At 41.3% G+C, this 16,103-nt stretch overlaps 1 protein-coding gene across 1 annotated transcript in view; it reads left to right on the top strand.

Moving 5' to 3' along the window:
• Positions 1-16,103, top strand: part of fstl5 (follistatin-like 5) — a gene marked incomplete at its 3' end in the record, with an annotated part of 160,540 nt that overhangs the window by 133,365 nt on the left and 11,072 nt on the right. The window contains exons 11-14 of the mRNA XM_083980598.1: positions 2,019-2,045; positions 2,259-2,377; positions 7,953-8,102; positions 14,114-14,221. Coding sequence (XP_083836724.1) covers positions 2,019-2,045; positions 2,259-2,377; positions 7,953-8,102; positions 14,114-14,221 — 404 coding nt within the window. The remainder of the gene's footprint in view (positions 1-2,018; positions 2,046-2,258; positions 2,378-7,952; positions 8,103-14,113; positions 14,222-16,103) is intronic.

Raw genomic sequence — 16,103 nt, 5'->3', positions numbered from 1 at the left:
AACCTTTCTTCAGTTGTTCATGCACGTCATGTTCACGTCTGCTCCAAAGTTATTCAAAAGACATGCCAGTGATCATGACTTGTGCAAAAGTTACTGAATCAGTAATCCCCCCTCTGACAGATATCACAGCTTGACGACACGTCTTGCAGTGAAGACTCCCTCTGTTCTTGATTTATGAATTCTCACTCAAACTTTCTGCAGATCAACTCAAAGTTCTTTGATATTATTAAGCGATCACAGCATGTTAAAGATCTACCCAAACACTGTCAAAGATGTTGAGGTCAGAGGACTGTCAAGGCCGTTTTTGTTTTTCCTGAATGACTTTTGTTAAGTATTGTGGTGTAATCACTATCCTGCTTCCTCTCAGTGAGACTGTCTTGACTGCCTGCAGGACCATCGGTCCACCACCACCACCACCACCACACCCTTGTCGACTAAAACCTTCCTGCATGTGGGGTTTTTTTGTTTTTCTTTCCTGCCCAACAGACGTGTCGTTTTATCTGAAAGTTTTCTCTCCTTCCAGATCTTGTCTTGACTTCCACACTTCCTCACAACTGTCGGTTCCTAATGACATTTCAGTCAGAGGAAATTTCAAGATGGAAGTGCTTTGATATCTTTTTATAGCCTCCTGTGCTCTTCAGGCTTCAGCTCTTTGGTTTTCAGATCCTCAGCCAGTAGCTTAGAGGAGCCCGCAGTTGACAAGTCTTGCCAAAGTGAGAAGAATTCATCATTTCTGGAAATGTGATCAGCCAACAAAACCTCTAATAAAACCTCTTGACCTGCCTTTAAAGGGATATTTCAACAATTTGCCTATTGCCCTAATCCCTATAGTTTTAGGGGTAGGTTCATTAGGTTTAATTGTCAGAGCAAGCTGTTTTTCAATCAGCGGGGCAGAGACGTGAGCTGCTGCTAAGTTTCCCTAGTTTCCCTCATCAAACTTAATACACAATCCAACAAAAACAACTCCATCTCGTATTGTTACATTATTATTTCATAGCGTGGTGAATGTGCAGGTCACAACTTGTCCACGAGAGCGTTTTGGAGTTGTTGGATTGTGTATTTGATGAGTTTGATGAGGGAAAGGCGAAAATACAGCGTCGTGCAGAGAGATCATGTCTGTGCCCCTTCTCCTAAATTATAGGGATTATGGCAATAGGTGAATTTGCCAAAATGTTGAAATATCCCTTTAAAAGCTAAAACAATTCAATCAAGGCCAAACACCTTGATGAAGTCCTAGAGCCCAAACTTAAAATATGTATGTTTGTTGTATTTGTTGCAGAGGTTGTATTTCCACCTTTTCACTTGTGTCAAAGCCTTTCTGATATATGTCTGTAAAATAAATACTTCTCGATTTTCTTCTTACCACATCATTTTTTTAGTCGTACGATGGCGTCTCGTCTCTGAGTGCTCAGTGTTTGCCCTGAAAGCGAACTAGTCTGAGTTTTAGGTCGGCCATTAAAGCACTCAGGGTGTTATGTGGCTTTCTTTCCTCTTTCCGTGTCATTAGTCAACTCTAAGTGAATTTAATGAGAAATTACCTTTTATAGGAGCCAAACTGGTTTTGCCACAGAAGGAGCAACACACTAATCCGTCCTAATGACTTATGAGAGTCATCTGAGCCTAACACCTGTGGACTACTCAGGGGTGTCAAAGGCAGCTTATCCCTAAAACTCATATTGATGAGTAATGATCTGATATCTAAGGTTTTATTTTTTAATACTTATCCACATCAGCATACCTCGGTCGCAGCAGCCACAGCTCTGTTGTTACAGTGCTTGTATTTGTTGACTGCACTTCATTTTCCAGTGTTTGGTATCAAATTATTTCCAAGCAGAGTGCTCCATCGATTGTCTGTTGCAGTAGGTGTCAGAGAGACCGTTTCCATAAAACTTTCATGTGGTCTGTTTTCCTTTTTCCCTCAATAGGAGTTAGTGTTTGGGTGTTAGCTCTTGCAAAGGAGATCCTATTGATTCTTGCATTTATTTTCAACTGTGCTTTCCTCTTTCTCTCCCTCACAGTGGCAAACATTTTGTGGCGAGAAGAAGGTATGTCTAGACGGCTTCTATTCCACCATAGCATTCATTAAACTGCGTTAATTGAATTTTTGTAATAGGGTTAGTGAACTGTGATGAGAGGGATTATATGATTTGATGCCTTGGAAGTAGATAACAATGTTGTAGGCTTTATTATAAACGTTCACACTGTGCACGAGCTATTTCAGGTGTGTGACAGAGATTTTTTTTTTTACCCTCCTGCAGGTCTTGGCATCGGCAACATGTTCTACGTGTTCTATGAAGATGGTATAAAAGTCATTCAGCCGGTGGCATGTGAGATACAGCGACACATTAAACCCAGTGAGAAGCTGCTGGCTCTGCAGGTGAGTGTTTGGGGGAAAAGAAACGTGTAGAGAAACAGTGACTAATTTAGCTTTTCCTGCACCACTGCAGGCGCAAAGATCATCACTACTATCTATGCACTAAACTCTCGAATGAGTGAAGGTGCTGGTGTTGGTTTCCTTTGTATAATATCCACACAGTCTCCAAGGTACTTCAACAATACTCACGCTAGTGTTTTGGTCATCAGTCTGTTATTTCAGCTTCATTTCTGAGTGTGGTTGGTTTGTTGTTTGTGCTCTTTGTTACAATTCCCATTTAATTGTTATGCAAATGAATCCAGTTGCAAGCTCACACAATCAGTGCAGCAGCAAATTCAGACCGCGTGGATTTGTGTAACGTTGATCTGAAGAATGAAAGAAAACTGAAAGAAGTGAATGTTTTTGTCAGGTTTTTACAAATGATCAGCTTTACAGTAGATACAGCTCAATTTGAGTGGTGAAGGCGTCAGACTTTGAAGAGTTTTTGTTTTTTTACCAATATGCTGCCAGAGTGTCATGGCTGACTTCTCTTTTTCTAACAACGGATCAAATGACTGTGCGCCCTGACAGACGTCGGATGCAGTGACAAACCCACAGACAATTATCACCACACTCAGCAATTCCTCTCAGCTCTGTGAAACTTTTAATACAAATATAAAGTTTTATTCAAAAGTTATAAAGTAACAGCATCTTTGATTCAGCCGTCTGAATCTTCTGCCCCTTCACACAACTCTCCTGTGTCATATTGATGTCGTAAGAGACTAGAGTGTAGTGAATGGCCCAATTCCAATCCGACCCCTCACGGACTCACTGACTTAGAGGCGCGTTCACGGGAAGTCCGTGAGTGTGTGAGGGCTGTTCCGTTGTCAGATCATCAAGTCAGTGAGTCAGTGAATGAGCCCTTACTGCCCCCTTACCGTAAGTCAGCACCGATGCTGACTTTGGGTAGGGGAATTACCCACAGTTCATAGCGTTGTGAAGTCAAACCATAACACATGGGATGCCGTCAGAACGCAAGTGTTAAAACAAAAAGAAATTAACATGAGTAGTCAGAGAGAGCTCTGCCAGTCTCTTTATTGTTAATGGACAGGAGCCAAAAAAAAGGAATACATAAAAAGAAAAGAAGAAGTTTACTGTCAGTGTTAACGTGCAGTTTGTGATTATTGATGATGATTTGATCAGATCTGATCCAGGAATATTTTGTTTTGAGTCCGCCTCCCTTGCACACCTTGTGTGTATTGAAATTACAGTAAATTTATCGGTCCAAGGGCGGAGTTAAAAACATTTTGTTGTCAAGGTAACGTGTGGTGAGAGTGGGTAAGTGCTGTTCCATTCATGTTTACAGAATCTGGACCCTCACAGACTCTCACACTCTGTCACTTAGAGCTGACGTCACTTTAGTCAGTGAGGGTTCAGGGCCTGAGTCTTTAGGGGGCGGATTGGAATTGGGGGTATGTTTGGCATCTGGGTTGTGACCTCGTCAGAAGGAGACTTGGCAGCTCCACCTCAGAGTCTATAGGTGGATGTTGCAGTGGAGGTGAAGCTGATTAAAGTGGCGGCAGCACATGTCAGGACTTTAAATAGGTCGCCTGACTGCACAAGGTGTCTTGGATACGTGTTGCGACTTAAGCTGCCTGCCAGAACTGGCTCACAAGTCATTGTGCAATATTTCATGGTATTATTTGAGTACTTCTGAAGTAATGTATAATGCAATTTCAAATAATCAAAAAAAAAAAAAAAAAAAATCTTCTTGTCCAGGAGCCGAGTCCAGAAAACGTGATGATTTATTCCTGTCAGACTCACGACACCGCTGAACAATCCCTTTAAAATTCTTTTTTATTATGTGAGAACATTTTGTCAAAGAACCAGATAGTGTAATAAAGAAAAGAAATGTTATGGAGAGCGTGGCAGGTCCTTGGCAGACATAAATCAAGACCTGAACCTTCTCCTCCACAAAGTAAAAAGTGCTGAAACATTCATGATGTCGATGTTGTACAGTGAACTCCTGTGGGGAAATGGGAAAGTGTTCGCCCCCGTGTCTTTGAATGGCCAAATGTGGATGTACAGGACTTGGTGGTGTGATTTGATTTACTGGCCTTGACAACCAACACCTCAAGTATCCAGCTGTCTGAAGGAGCAGCTACTGAAATCAATCGTTAGCAGTCAATATAGTTCATACTGGGATTTAACCGAGGCCCTGTCTCAGATTCATGTCATGTGAGCAGGTAAAGGTTCAATGCCCTGAACCTCCTGGACCTCCATCAACTTAGATGTAGCTGTAGATCTACTGCGCACTGTGTGTGCTGAAAAATAGTGACGCCATTGTCTCACCCTGAAAATTCACATAAAAGAGTCACATTATAATAGAAGGGCAAAATGAGTCCGGTGAAAAGCACTTGTCTTCATATCGGGTGAGTTTAAATTCACATTAACTGAAGAAAAAAGTGTTCACTTGTGGCGTTTATTTCTTTCTTTTTTCTTTTTTTTTAAATTGACATTTTGAAAACATGTTTTCCGCAGATACAGAACAAGAATAAAATAACAGTAACATGGAAACATCATAAGGGGCAGTATAATAGTAAATAATATAGATAATGTTGAGTCTGTTTTATCAATACAGACATTTTATCAACGTTATTGGCATCTGTTTGGATTCATTCACACTTTCTATCAGTTCATGATTCACTCAGTCTTCACAGAGGTAAACATCTGGCTCTTACGCTGCCACATGTTCTGTGCAGTTGGTTCTGGGCAGGAAGTTCACTGCAGGTTCATTATTGTAGTGTTAGTGTTAAGACGTGTGAGGACAATGAGCTGGAAGAGGCTCAGAGTGGAGTCTGTTGGATTGATGCTATGAACAACACCTTTATATAACCCAGTAGTTGTTTCCTTTGTTAATAATAAAACCATTGATTGGTGCAGCTCTAAAGTGGTTATTGATAGTTACACACACGTTCCCCTGGGCAGTGAACACAGCGGCCATCTTCCTGCCGCTCTGTTTAATTTAATTCATTGACAGACCACATGTACTCAGTGGGGGGTGTCTCTCCTCTCAGTTTACACCCACCCCACACCCCCCTCACTGACTCAACGTTTATCGCTGAAGCTCTCAAGCAGGAAAAATATTCCAAGTGTCTCGCTGATAGATCCCCGTTTGATTCACACGGGTTCTCGAATGGACGCTTTTCCGTCTGAGCTGCTTTTCATCCAGGAGCGCGGTGCTGATTGGATGGCTGTTCTACATAAAGATATGCCCGTGAACGCACAACAATCAGCCAAGCGTTCCTCTGAGAGCTGTTTGTATTAGGATATCAATCACTGTGAGCGCCGCGGTGCCAGCTCCAGTGGCGTCTTGGGGGATTGCTGCGCGAACACATGCGGCCGCTCCCAGCGTGGCGCTCAAGTTTTCTGAATTGCAAAAGAGCATTGATTGATTTGTTTATGGTAATCGCAGAGCCAATCCATTATCCTTAACTACCATATAGAGTGTTTTACTGTGATACACAAAGTATCAGGGGAACACACTGATGTCCAATTGTAGGAAACTCAGTCCAGGAAGTGTCTTCATTCAGCCTCCGCATGCAGCACAGGAGAATCTAAAATCTCAGCGTGCGTCCCTGAAGGGATGTAATCAACCACTCATTTGCACTTTCTCTCAATTTTTCACTTCACTCTTCGTTTTCCAAGAAAAGCTTGTTTACTTTAAAACCATGATGATCAACAAGTGGGTACATCAGACAATTTTGGATGCGTGAGAAAGAAAAAAAACCTGCTCTTTAAAAAAAAAAAAAAAAAAAGCGAATAAATAAAAGCCAGGATGAAAGTTGGTAAATAATGAGCCTCGTGTGGATGTGATGAACGTCGACATCAGGAGAATCCGTCTCAGTGATATTAACGGCTGCGAAAGCTTGAACTCCATCTGACTCATCTCCCGTATGGAAAAGCTGCACAAGATATTATGAGATGAGCATCGTGTCATGCTGTAAACTCATCGCAGCCTGGATTGAGATCTAGTTGAAGAACAAGCGGTGAACGTGTGTGTGTGTGTGTGTGTGTGTGTGTGCTGCTATCTTCCTGTAAACTTCCTCTTTTTGACACATTGGATGTTGCTGCTGTCTACTACCAGGGGAACATCTCAGCAGGACTCTTTTAGTGTCATCATCCACATTCACAACTGTAAAGACATGAAAGTCTTTTTTAAAAATGTTTTTACAATGGTACTTTTTTTTAACAGTGTATGTTTAATAGATACAGTGTTGTATTATAGGTGAATTTTCCAGGGCTGCATAATGTGATGCACACTGAGGATTTTAGTCAATCCATGAAATATATATAGTGTTCTGTAACAGGGAGAGTGTAGGCATTACCATAATAAAGGGAGGGGAAAACACACATCTCACTATTTAGAAGCTGTCAGTTACAACATAAATCACATACATACATGCACCCACACACATCCAGACATATGCAACACACATAAACACAGAGAGGATTACCGCCGCCTCCATTTACACCCTCAGCTGGGCATCAGATGTTCAATTTCTCACCTCTTCAAAGGTGCGATAAGTAAGATTTTACCGCCATGTAACACAAAGTGACCACAGTGTGGGTCTGCAGGGGTTTCACAGGGTTCAATACCAATGACTCAATGATTACTTCAGCAAGTGCAGCCATTTCTGGCTCTCAGATCTGCCCACCACCACCCCACCCCCAAACCTGTGTTGGATCAAAAACACAGACAGATGGTAATACAGCTGGACCCTGAAAGACACCACAGATACAAAGAATTAAAAAAGCTTGTTAGGAAGCCAAAGCGCTGTCATTGTTTTAGAATAGTCGAATTAACAGTTTTAACCCAGCTCCAGAGAGGAAACACAAGGTGGCGGGGTGGCGAGGGGGCTGCAGGAGGAATGAGATAAATTCTGTTGGTGTCTCTGCCCCCCCGCCAACTATCACCTCTAATCCTGTCCATAGTTCACTGTAGTTCACACATTACCTAATGCCCTTCTAACCAAGAGACGCTGGCCTGTGGGAAGGCACCTGTCATGGAATGCCTCTGCGGTTGTAAATATTGGAAAAAAAATAAATAAATAAAAGTTCATCCCGCCATGCCGGAGCCCTTCATTCATCCTTGCTTGGCCAGCAGCTCCCTCAATCATCCCACAGAGTCTGGAACAAACGACTGGGCACAGCCTGGAGGCTTGGAGGGGCTGGGAAAGGGGGTGAAAGGGAGGAAAGCTCCAGAGACAGAAGGCCGGTTTAGGTTTTCCATTGGCCAGGAAGGCGAGTTGTGCCAGGACTGGAAGCTGCACGGCCGCAGATCGTCTGCAGGCTTTGTTCTGTGGATTACGCTCGGACAAATGGGGGCGATTAAAGAGATTTCACAGGTCCTCGCAAAGCTCATTTATCTAAGTTGCCAAGATAACACAACTCCCATCAACATAGGTGATAAGACTGCGAGTAGTTAACAGCACAGAATAGCGGCTGGATGAAGTTAATTGTTTTTTAAGGAGCTATGTTTCCTTGTGATATGAGAAACAATAGATTGACAGGTCATGTGTGTGTTTGTTTTTTCCAGGAGGAGGTGTGTCCGATGTCACCAGGAGAGACGGTCCAGAGGTGTGTGTGGTCATCAGCGGTCAACGTCAAGGACAAGTTTATTTATGTGACACAGCCGACCTTGAATCGAGTGCTCATAGTCGACATCCAGTCTCAGAAGGCCGTCCAGGTAATTTCCAGGCCAAATTGGAAAAACCAGGTTCATGTCAGTTATGCAAACAACACAACGATAACGTGAAAAGCTGGAAATTTTACATTGCAAGCGGAAAAATTTAATATCCTTTACCATTTGTGCCTTTTTTATATAAGGCTGCTTCTCACACAACTTAAAAAAAAAAAAAAAAAAAAAAAAAAAGCCTCCATCTGTTCCAACAAACCTCAAGGTTGGAGGAGGCAGGAGAGATTCTTTCCCTTCTCTCTGACTTATTATGTCAAAGTGAAGAAAATGTGTTTGTGTGTTGATTTGAAGGCAGCATATTTCACATGAAGCTTAGGTAACTTTAAACTCCATATACAGTAGTGTGTGAGAGTGAAGGACACATTCTTTTTCATGAAGTTGCCCCCTTCGACTGAGGATTCATTTTGATACAACAACACATTGTCCTTCATGCAGAAACACAGTCATTTAAAAGCAGAGAGCCACACTCTCCAGCCCTCACCCAAACTGCATCCAGGGTTTCTGCACAAAGCCACAAGTTTATATATGTTTGGTCTTAAAATATTCAACTTGAGTAATAATTTAGTACGATGCTTATACACAGGAGTCAGTGCAGTGGTGTGTTTATACTGATCATGGTGAACTTCAGATGCAGGAAGGACGCTGCGTAAAACACAACAAGTCTGACAGTTTGTTGAATCTAAGCATCACTTCATTATGTCAGTAACATGAGCCGTGTTGCACGGTTTAATACCTGCCACCTTCAGCTCATTGAGACAATCAAAGCCTGTAGATAGTAAGTACAATCCTGAACTACCATGGTTGAATGTTATACTGAATACTAGGGGTGTAACGGTACACACAAGTCACGGTTTGGTACAACAGACACTAATTGAATGAAAAACTAAAAAACATCTTCTATTATAAAAGTAAAAAAAAACAAGTGTAGCCTATTAGGAATGTTATAATACCATTCATTAATTCTACAGGACAAAAGCTTGCACTTGACAACTGGCAACTGTTGTAAAAAAAAACCCAAAAAACAAGAAACAACATCAAGGTTGGTTTAGTTAATTTACAATAGTTGCTTTTGTGATGTTTCTGGTCCTGTCTGTTTTCATGTCTAGAGGCTTGAAAGCAGCAATGGGGTTAAGTTGTTGCACAACTTGTCTTTTTCCTTGCACCAGCGATTGACATATTGGGGTGATGCCGCCTTATATGCGTTAACGTGCAACAATTCTACCGCACATCCGTGAAATATCGCCAACAGACTTTGTCCAGTCGACCAGTCGCAAGCCGCCGCCGTCGTTGTGTTTCACTGAGAAGCCACACAGTGACATGAATGAGGCAAGCGACTCCTCTAACTTCACACTCTCGTCACTTCTCTTCTTCGTCTGTTATGACAGTTGCTGGAAGCTTTTTGGCTCATTACTCGAGGACTCAACTTTTTTTTAATTTTAAGTTTTTTTTAATAATCACTCAGACGTATTCGTCGTATGACTGTGTGCACCGAACCGTGACGGATACAAACACCGTTACACCCCTACTGAATACTAAAGGTCTGAAGAGTGCTCACATTTACACATATGCTACAAATTACACACACAGCGCTGAAATGTCAAAGTGTATGAAGCTCTGATGAAAACCTCGCAGTCGCCTCAGCGTCGGCTCACGTCATGTTTTCCTGGAACAGTTAACGTAATTGTATTGATGCATTTCAGCATAAATTGTCCTGACTGGGTAATTATGTCCTTTAACTTCCTGGAAATGGGAACATGTTGTGTTCTGAAGACACCTGCTGCTTGTTTTTACACTTGAGCATAAACCTGATTTACAGAAAATGTACATAGAGGCGCTGATTTAGTCTGTAATGTAGGCTACACTATGTGAAGTACAGCCGATAACAATAACTTGAAGCTACTAACAAACAAAAAAAAATTGAACAAACTTAAAAACGGCCTCATTGCAGTCAACATTTTATTGATTGATTTTGACATAGCAACAGTACTGTAACTATGAATCACTTGGTTGCCTGGCGACAGGCGATGCAAACAAATGCAGGCTTTCTTTTATAGACATCTTCATCTGTCAGTCAGTTATAATTAAAGGTTCAATTTAAAAGCTGTCATTCAAAACGGCCCCTGTGTCTAAAATCCTCGGCTTCCCACCCACTCACTTCTCTTCATAAACACACATTCAGTTGTTTGCTAAATATTGAGCTTGATCAAGATTTCAGACTCCTGCTCTTATTTAATTGTATTCTTCTACATGTGCATTATCACCGACAGCTGATCACATCTGGGATTTTTGTAGCTGTAAAATGCGACACATTGATTTTTTTTTTGTTGTCCGAAAAAAGAAGTGTACATTTGTTGTGTTTCTGATCTTTATTTACACAACATGAGCTGAAATTTGAAGAAGTCCATGTTGCTCTCATTGCTCTAGAGTCAAACACTTTGTCCAATTTCACAGTCATTTAGAGAATATTTAGGTATCAGGCTCCACATTCAGAGCCAGCACTGACTGCTGCTTCTGCCAATTAAAATCTCAAATAATATCAACTGTAGCTAATTATCATTAACTTTGTGAAGGCTGAAATTAAATATAACTTTTGTCTCTCTGGAGAGTTCATTACAAGTGAGTTTCTATGTTCAACCAGAGATTATTAGTGAAGGAAAAGAAACATCACACTCATCATGGCAAGTGACAAGTAAACTAAATGTTTTTGTAGTTTCTCAGACTTCTCTGGGTGAATTAATCCAGCGCAACTCACATGGATGTTTTATCGTATCAACTGAATGATACTTAATGATGACAAACTTTTGTAGCACGGTTCATAACATGAAATGCAGCTAAACGTGATTTACATGAGGAGAAAATATTAAGTAAAACCATTAAAAGCAGTAGCAAACAGTAAAAGAACATGAGAAAAAAAAGATCCTCTGGTGTTTGGAGCAGTTTGCTGGTGAAACCTCAGGCGTCAGAGGTCACAGGCTGACGAGTCGATCAGGTCGTATCTGATTGTTTTAAAGGAACAACGAGGAGTTTTGGAAAGCGAAGTGTTTTCACACCACATTTAACATGAGCCTCCGCACGCACAGTGAAATTCTTGGACCGGCGCAAGACGAACGTCTTGCCAAGAATGTTTTAATTCATCAAGAATGAAAGTCGGGGGTTTGAAGACGATCAGATACCGTCATAGTTCTGACCATAAACTGCGATTCGGCTGCGTTATTGCCATGACCCGCTGGGCAGCGTCTGCGAAACCGAAAGTAAGGAAATGCTGGTCGGCTTGTCCAGCATTTCCACCACTAATAATAATAACAAAATAATGATATAGCCAAAACGATATATTGATCGAAAATGGAGCCATTAACAAGTGTGGGTAACGTAGATTCATCCACATTAATGTGAGACTTTTTTATAAGCAAATACAAACTCCTCGTTGTCCCTTTAATAGTCCATAATTTCATGTACCTGCAACTGTTCAAGACTCAAGACAACTTTATTAATCCCTTAAAGGGCAATTCCATTTGGCAGCTCACACACCACATGCTCATAGCACAAACACATTAGCCTCGTACAGTAAACCAGCCTCTCGCGGAAATGCATTTCATTTCATTTCGACAGAGAGTCTGGCCTCATCCCCCCTGTAAGCGTTTGGGGTGGGCGGGAGCTGGGCGGGAGTAGTAGCGTTGAGAGACAACCCCATTCAGCCAATCAGCAAGTTAGTGTAGTGACGGGGCGTTGCACCGGTCGGTCCCTGATTGGCCAACGTGCTGTGTCAATCACACGCTGATGACGCTGATTGGCTCGGCCTTCTGAGGGTTTCAGGCCAAACGCTTACAGCGGGAATGAGGCCAGACTCTCCGTCGAAATGAAATGCATTTCCGCGAGAGTTTGGTTTACGAGGCTACAAACACATAACAAAACAGAGAAACCAGGAAAGAAAAAAGAGGGTTGGCAGCTGTGTGCAAAGTCTGCTAGTTACATGTAAGGAAAGTGAATAAATAACTTCATTAAAAATAGGAATTTGAATAAATATCACCATTAAAAGTACATCTATATCTCTGAATAAAAAAAAACATAAAAAGTACACAGCACCCAGTACACACAACAAACATCACACTGGGCTAGACGTTGTTAGAGTAGCATTGATGGAGGGATTTGAAAGAATTCAGATTAAAACTCTCAAACCTCCGATGTGACCACAGATTACAGGACTTCATTGTGTGATGGATGTTTCCTTCAGGTTTCTCTCTGCTCTGACATCAGAACATCTCTCCTGCTTGCTCTACTTCTAGTCTAAGAGCTTTTCAGCTCCTTCACCTTCATTTGAACCGCTGACCTCTGACCCGACCCCTTTTATACATACTGCACATGTCAAGAGTTACACTTAACCTCTGCATCGATGTGGGGGCCGAGTAACCCCTGAGAGCCGCCTCTCCGTGGATACTGTAACCTGGCAACTCCTCACAGATATTGTTACTACATGGCAACCCCTGCAGTTTTCTACACAGATGTTGAAAGGGGGGAGGGGAGGGGAGGGGGGGGGATAATCCCTCAACTACTCTGCCACCTCACAGCATCATTTACTCTCCTGAGGGAGTTTTATTTTTGTGAGGCGGACTCAGGAAGCAGCACATTTCCTGCATGACAACGCTGAGCACATTTCTCATGAGCATCATCCAGTTAAATCATCTGTGTCAGTGGGTTTTTGGGGTGTGCCAGGTTCATCCATGGTGGCTCAGATCCCTGCAGATGTTCCTGACACCATGATGGCTGTTTACAGCTCGCGGGCCCCTCAGGGACCTGCCAGTAAACACGCCGTTGTCTCGGAGACTGTCACAAGCTCATTATTCAGCTGCCTGGGGGTTTAGATTCATTCGCATTATATTAGAAGTTGATAATTAACCACCTGAACCCATCCCTTGTCTTGAATAGTAAGACAGGCACAAGTTTTAGTTTCCATTCTCACATGAAATATTAATATGATTGATATGCATGAAGTAATATTAATAAACAAATTTAATTTTTACATTTGTAACTAATTAAATATTGTGAAGACTGGTTAATGAGCTGATTGTATGCAAAGTGCACAGGGATGAATGTTTGAAGGCGCTGTAATGTTTTCTGTGGTTCATTTCTGACAGATCGGCGTTCGGAGCTGAACTTAGACGAGCATATTGGATGAGGATCCTGATAATCTTCCTCATCCAGAAAGAAGTTGTTAGTCAAGAGAAAAAAGAACAACATGAACACCTGTTTTCTCAGATGACTACATGCTCAGAGATTAGTTAGGATTCCACGGATATTCTCATCTTTTTTTGTGCAGTAACCCTCTCAGGAGCTGTTCACTCTCAGTAAAACAATATATATTTTGCCTCAGTAAACAACACTATTAGGGCCTCCATAGCAAAAACAAATATTATAGAAAGTAAGCTGCAGTCAAAGGAAATTGTGGGAATTCAAGGCTGCAATAATTTCCTTGAGAAAAGATGATTGCCTTCTCTGGCTGCTGTTCGCAGGGAAGCGACTGCACGCAGTCTTCACCCTGATACCTCCTCCCCTGTTCCCTGTGAGCTGGCTGTCTATCTGCACTCAGGTGGACATAATGCATAAGGAGCGTTTTCTGTCACATGCGACTCATCTATTGTTCTGACTGGGAATATAGCAGCCGTGTGTCAGGGAACGGATAAAGACTGAAAGCAATTACTTCAGTGTGGTAAAGCAATTGTGTCTGTCACCACTTGATTTGAAATGCAGCTCAACACCAAAAACACCTTATACATAAAAAGCACATCTCCGGTCCGCCTTGTTAAAAGAAGGCTTGCTCCTGTCAGCCCCCGACGCATGAGTGTGCAGTAAAACTTTTCAAAAGCATTACCCCCGCACATCAAAGAGGGATCTCTTCAAAAGCAAAGTCTAGATTGCCTTGAATTGTTATTCCGTGTCCCCGCTGTCTTTAAAAGCTCAGTTTGGTTTGATTGTGTATGTGTGTGTGTCTGTGTGTGTGTTCCCAGACGGTCAGCACCGACCCGTATCCTGTGAAGCTCCACTATGACAAATCTCACGACCAGGTGTGGCTGCTCAGCTGGGGAGACATGGAGAAGAACTTCCCTACGCTGCAGGTAAATCCACACGTTGCTGTTGTTGTTCCTCTGCAGAGATGATGTGTGTGCCCAAGTGTGACGTTCAAGGAACAGATCCATGCTTTGTGAAGACGCAGCATGTGTCCATTCAAATGATTAACAATTCTGTAATTTTGATCATTTGTATAATGACAGAAAAAGAAAGAAATTGTCTGTTTCTCTGAGTCCAAAGTGACTTCTCCAAAACAGTCCAGAAGCCAAAGAGTCAATTTACACACAAAACAGATCAAAGATGTTACAACTTTGGATTTTTTTTTTTTTTGACTGATAATCAATTAATCCTTCAAGTCACTTAACAAAACAGTGACAAATTCAAACCACACTACATGATTATAGCTTAGTGCTGATTATAATAAGAACATTTTTTTTTTCATTATCGACTCTATTCTGAACAAAGAAACTGCAAAGATTTGTCAAGACAGAAAATACACAACGTCTAAGGTCATGAGACTCACACTGAGACTTTATTCTAGCTTCAACTAATTGCGAAACTTCTGCTGCATTTTGATGTAAACTTTTATTACACACACACACACAGGCACACACACCGTGCATTATAAATAACCTTATTATCAGCCTGTTAGCAGGGCATGACAACTAATTATATGTGAATTCCTTCAACTTGACTTGTTCCTCCTCTTTTTCCAATATGACATGAATGTGGCATTAATCACTACAGCCTCTCTGGGACTTTCAATTGTTGATTTGTTTGTTCCGCCTGATGAGGGTAATTAATAGTCACTTACAGTGCAGTGAGCAAGTATTTGGACAGTGACACATTTTCAATTGTTTTGGCTCTGGACTCCAGCTCAGTGGAACTGAAATAAAAACTCTGAGTCAAAGTGCTGACTCTGAGCTTTAATGTGAGGACAGTCACATCTATAATCTAATCAATAATGGATTTTTGAGGCCTGCACCAACAGAGAGTTTGTGTTGTGCAATTTCTTCTCATTAATTGTTTGATAGTTACTTTTTTATTTACTTCAATATCAGAAACACAAAAAAAAGTTTTAAACAATCGGTTGGTTAGTCACATGCCAGAAAAACAATCAGAAAGTAATATACATTTGATATTACATATTGATTTTCTCTCTGATATTCTCATATACAGTACTGTTTATGATAGATTATTTAGGTTTCTGGGCTGTTGTTGAGACAATAAAAGACAGTCAACACCTTGGGCTTATGGAAATTGCAACATTCATTTTTCACTATGTCTGTAATCAATAAAATTGCTCATTATTTGTGATTTTATAATGGGTATATATCTGCAACAAGCTAGAATTGGCTGATACATAACTGGTTTAACTATATTGTTCAAAGGAACATTTAAAGGTCATAGTTCAGTCACTGATCTTAGATGGATGTAAACACTTTGATGTTCAAGCAGAAGAACTTCAGTGTCAGACACTGTTTCATTTCAGATTGAAAACAAGGTCCAAATACTTAAAGATTACACTGCGTGACAGACAATTGAAGAATACGCTATAAATAGAATCAACAAATATGTAAAGATTTTTTTTCCCCCCTCGTCTCCTTTGAGATTCATCTCGAGTTGTTTGATTTGAAAACCCTGCACAAGAATTCATGGAGCAGAGTTTGGTCTGAGGCAAATTAGCTTTTTGTGCATTGTGTGGTAAAAATCAAAGCAAACCCTGCCGACAGCCGAGCTGATGCCTGCACAGCTATCATTTAGGAGCCAGTGACAAGAGCACATATCATGTTAGCGACACGAGAAGAGGCTTTCAGGGTTTTATCTGAAGTCTGTGCAAACAAGCAACAAGATAAACATGAAGGCAAAACACAAAGTGCTATACTCGAGTGGACACTGCTTTTATGAGTCCGTCTCTTAAAGATAAAC

This window comes from Trachurus trachurus (assembly GCF_905171665.1).
Source record: "Trachurus trachurus genome assembly, chromosome: 10".
Lineage (NCBI taxonomy): Eukaryota > Metazoa > Chordata > Actinopteri > Carangiformes > Carangidae > Trachurus > Trachurus trachurus.
The sequence above is the reverse complement of the archived record's forward strand: the minus strand, read 5'-3'. Positions and strand labels throughout refer to the sequence as shown.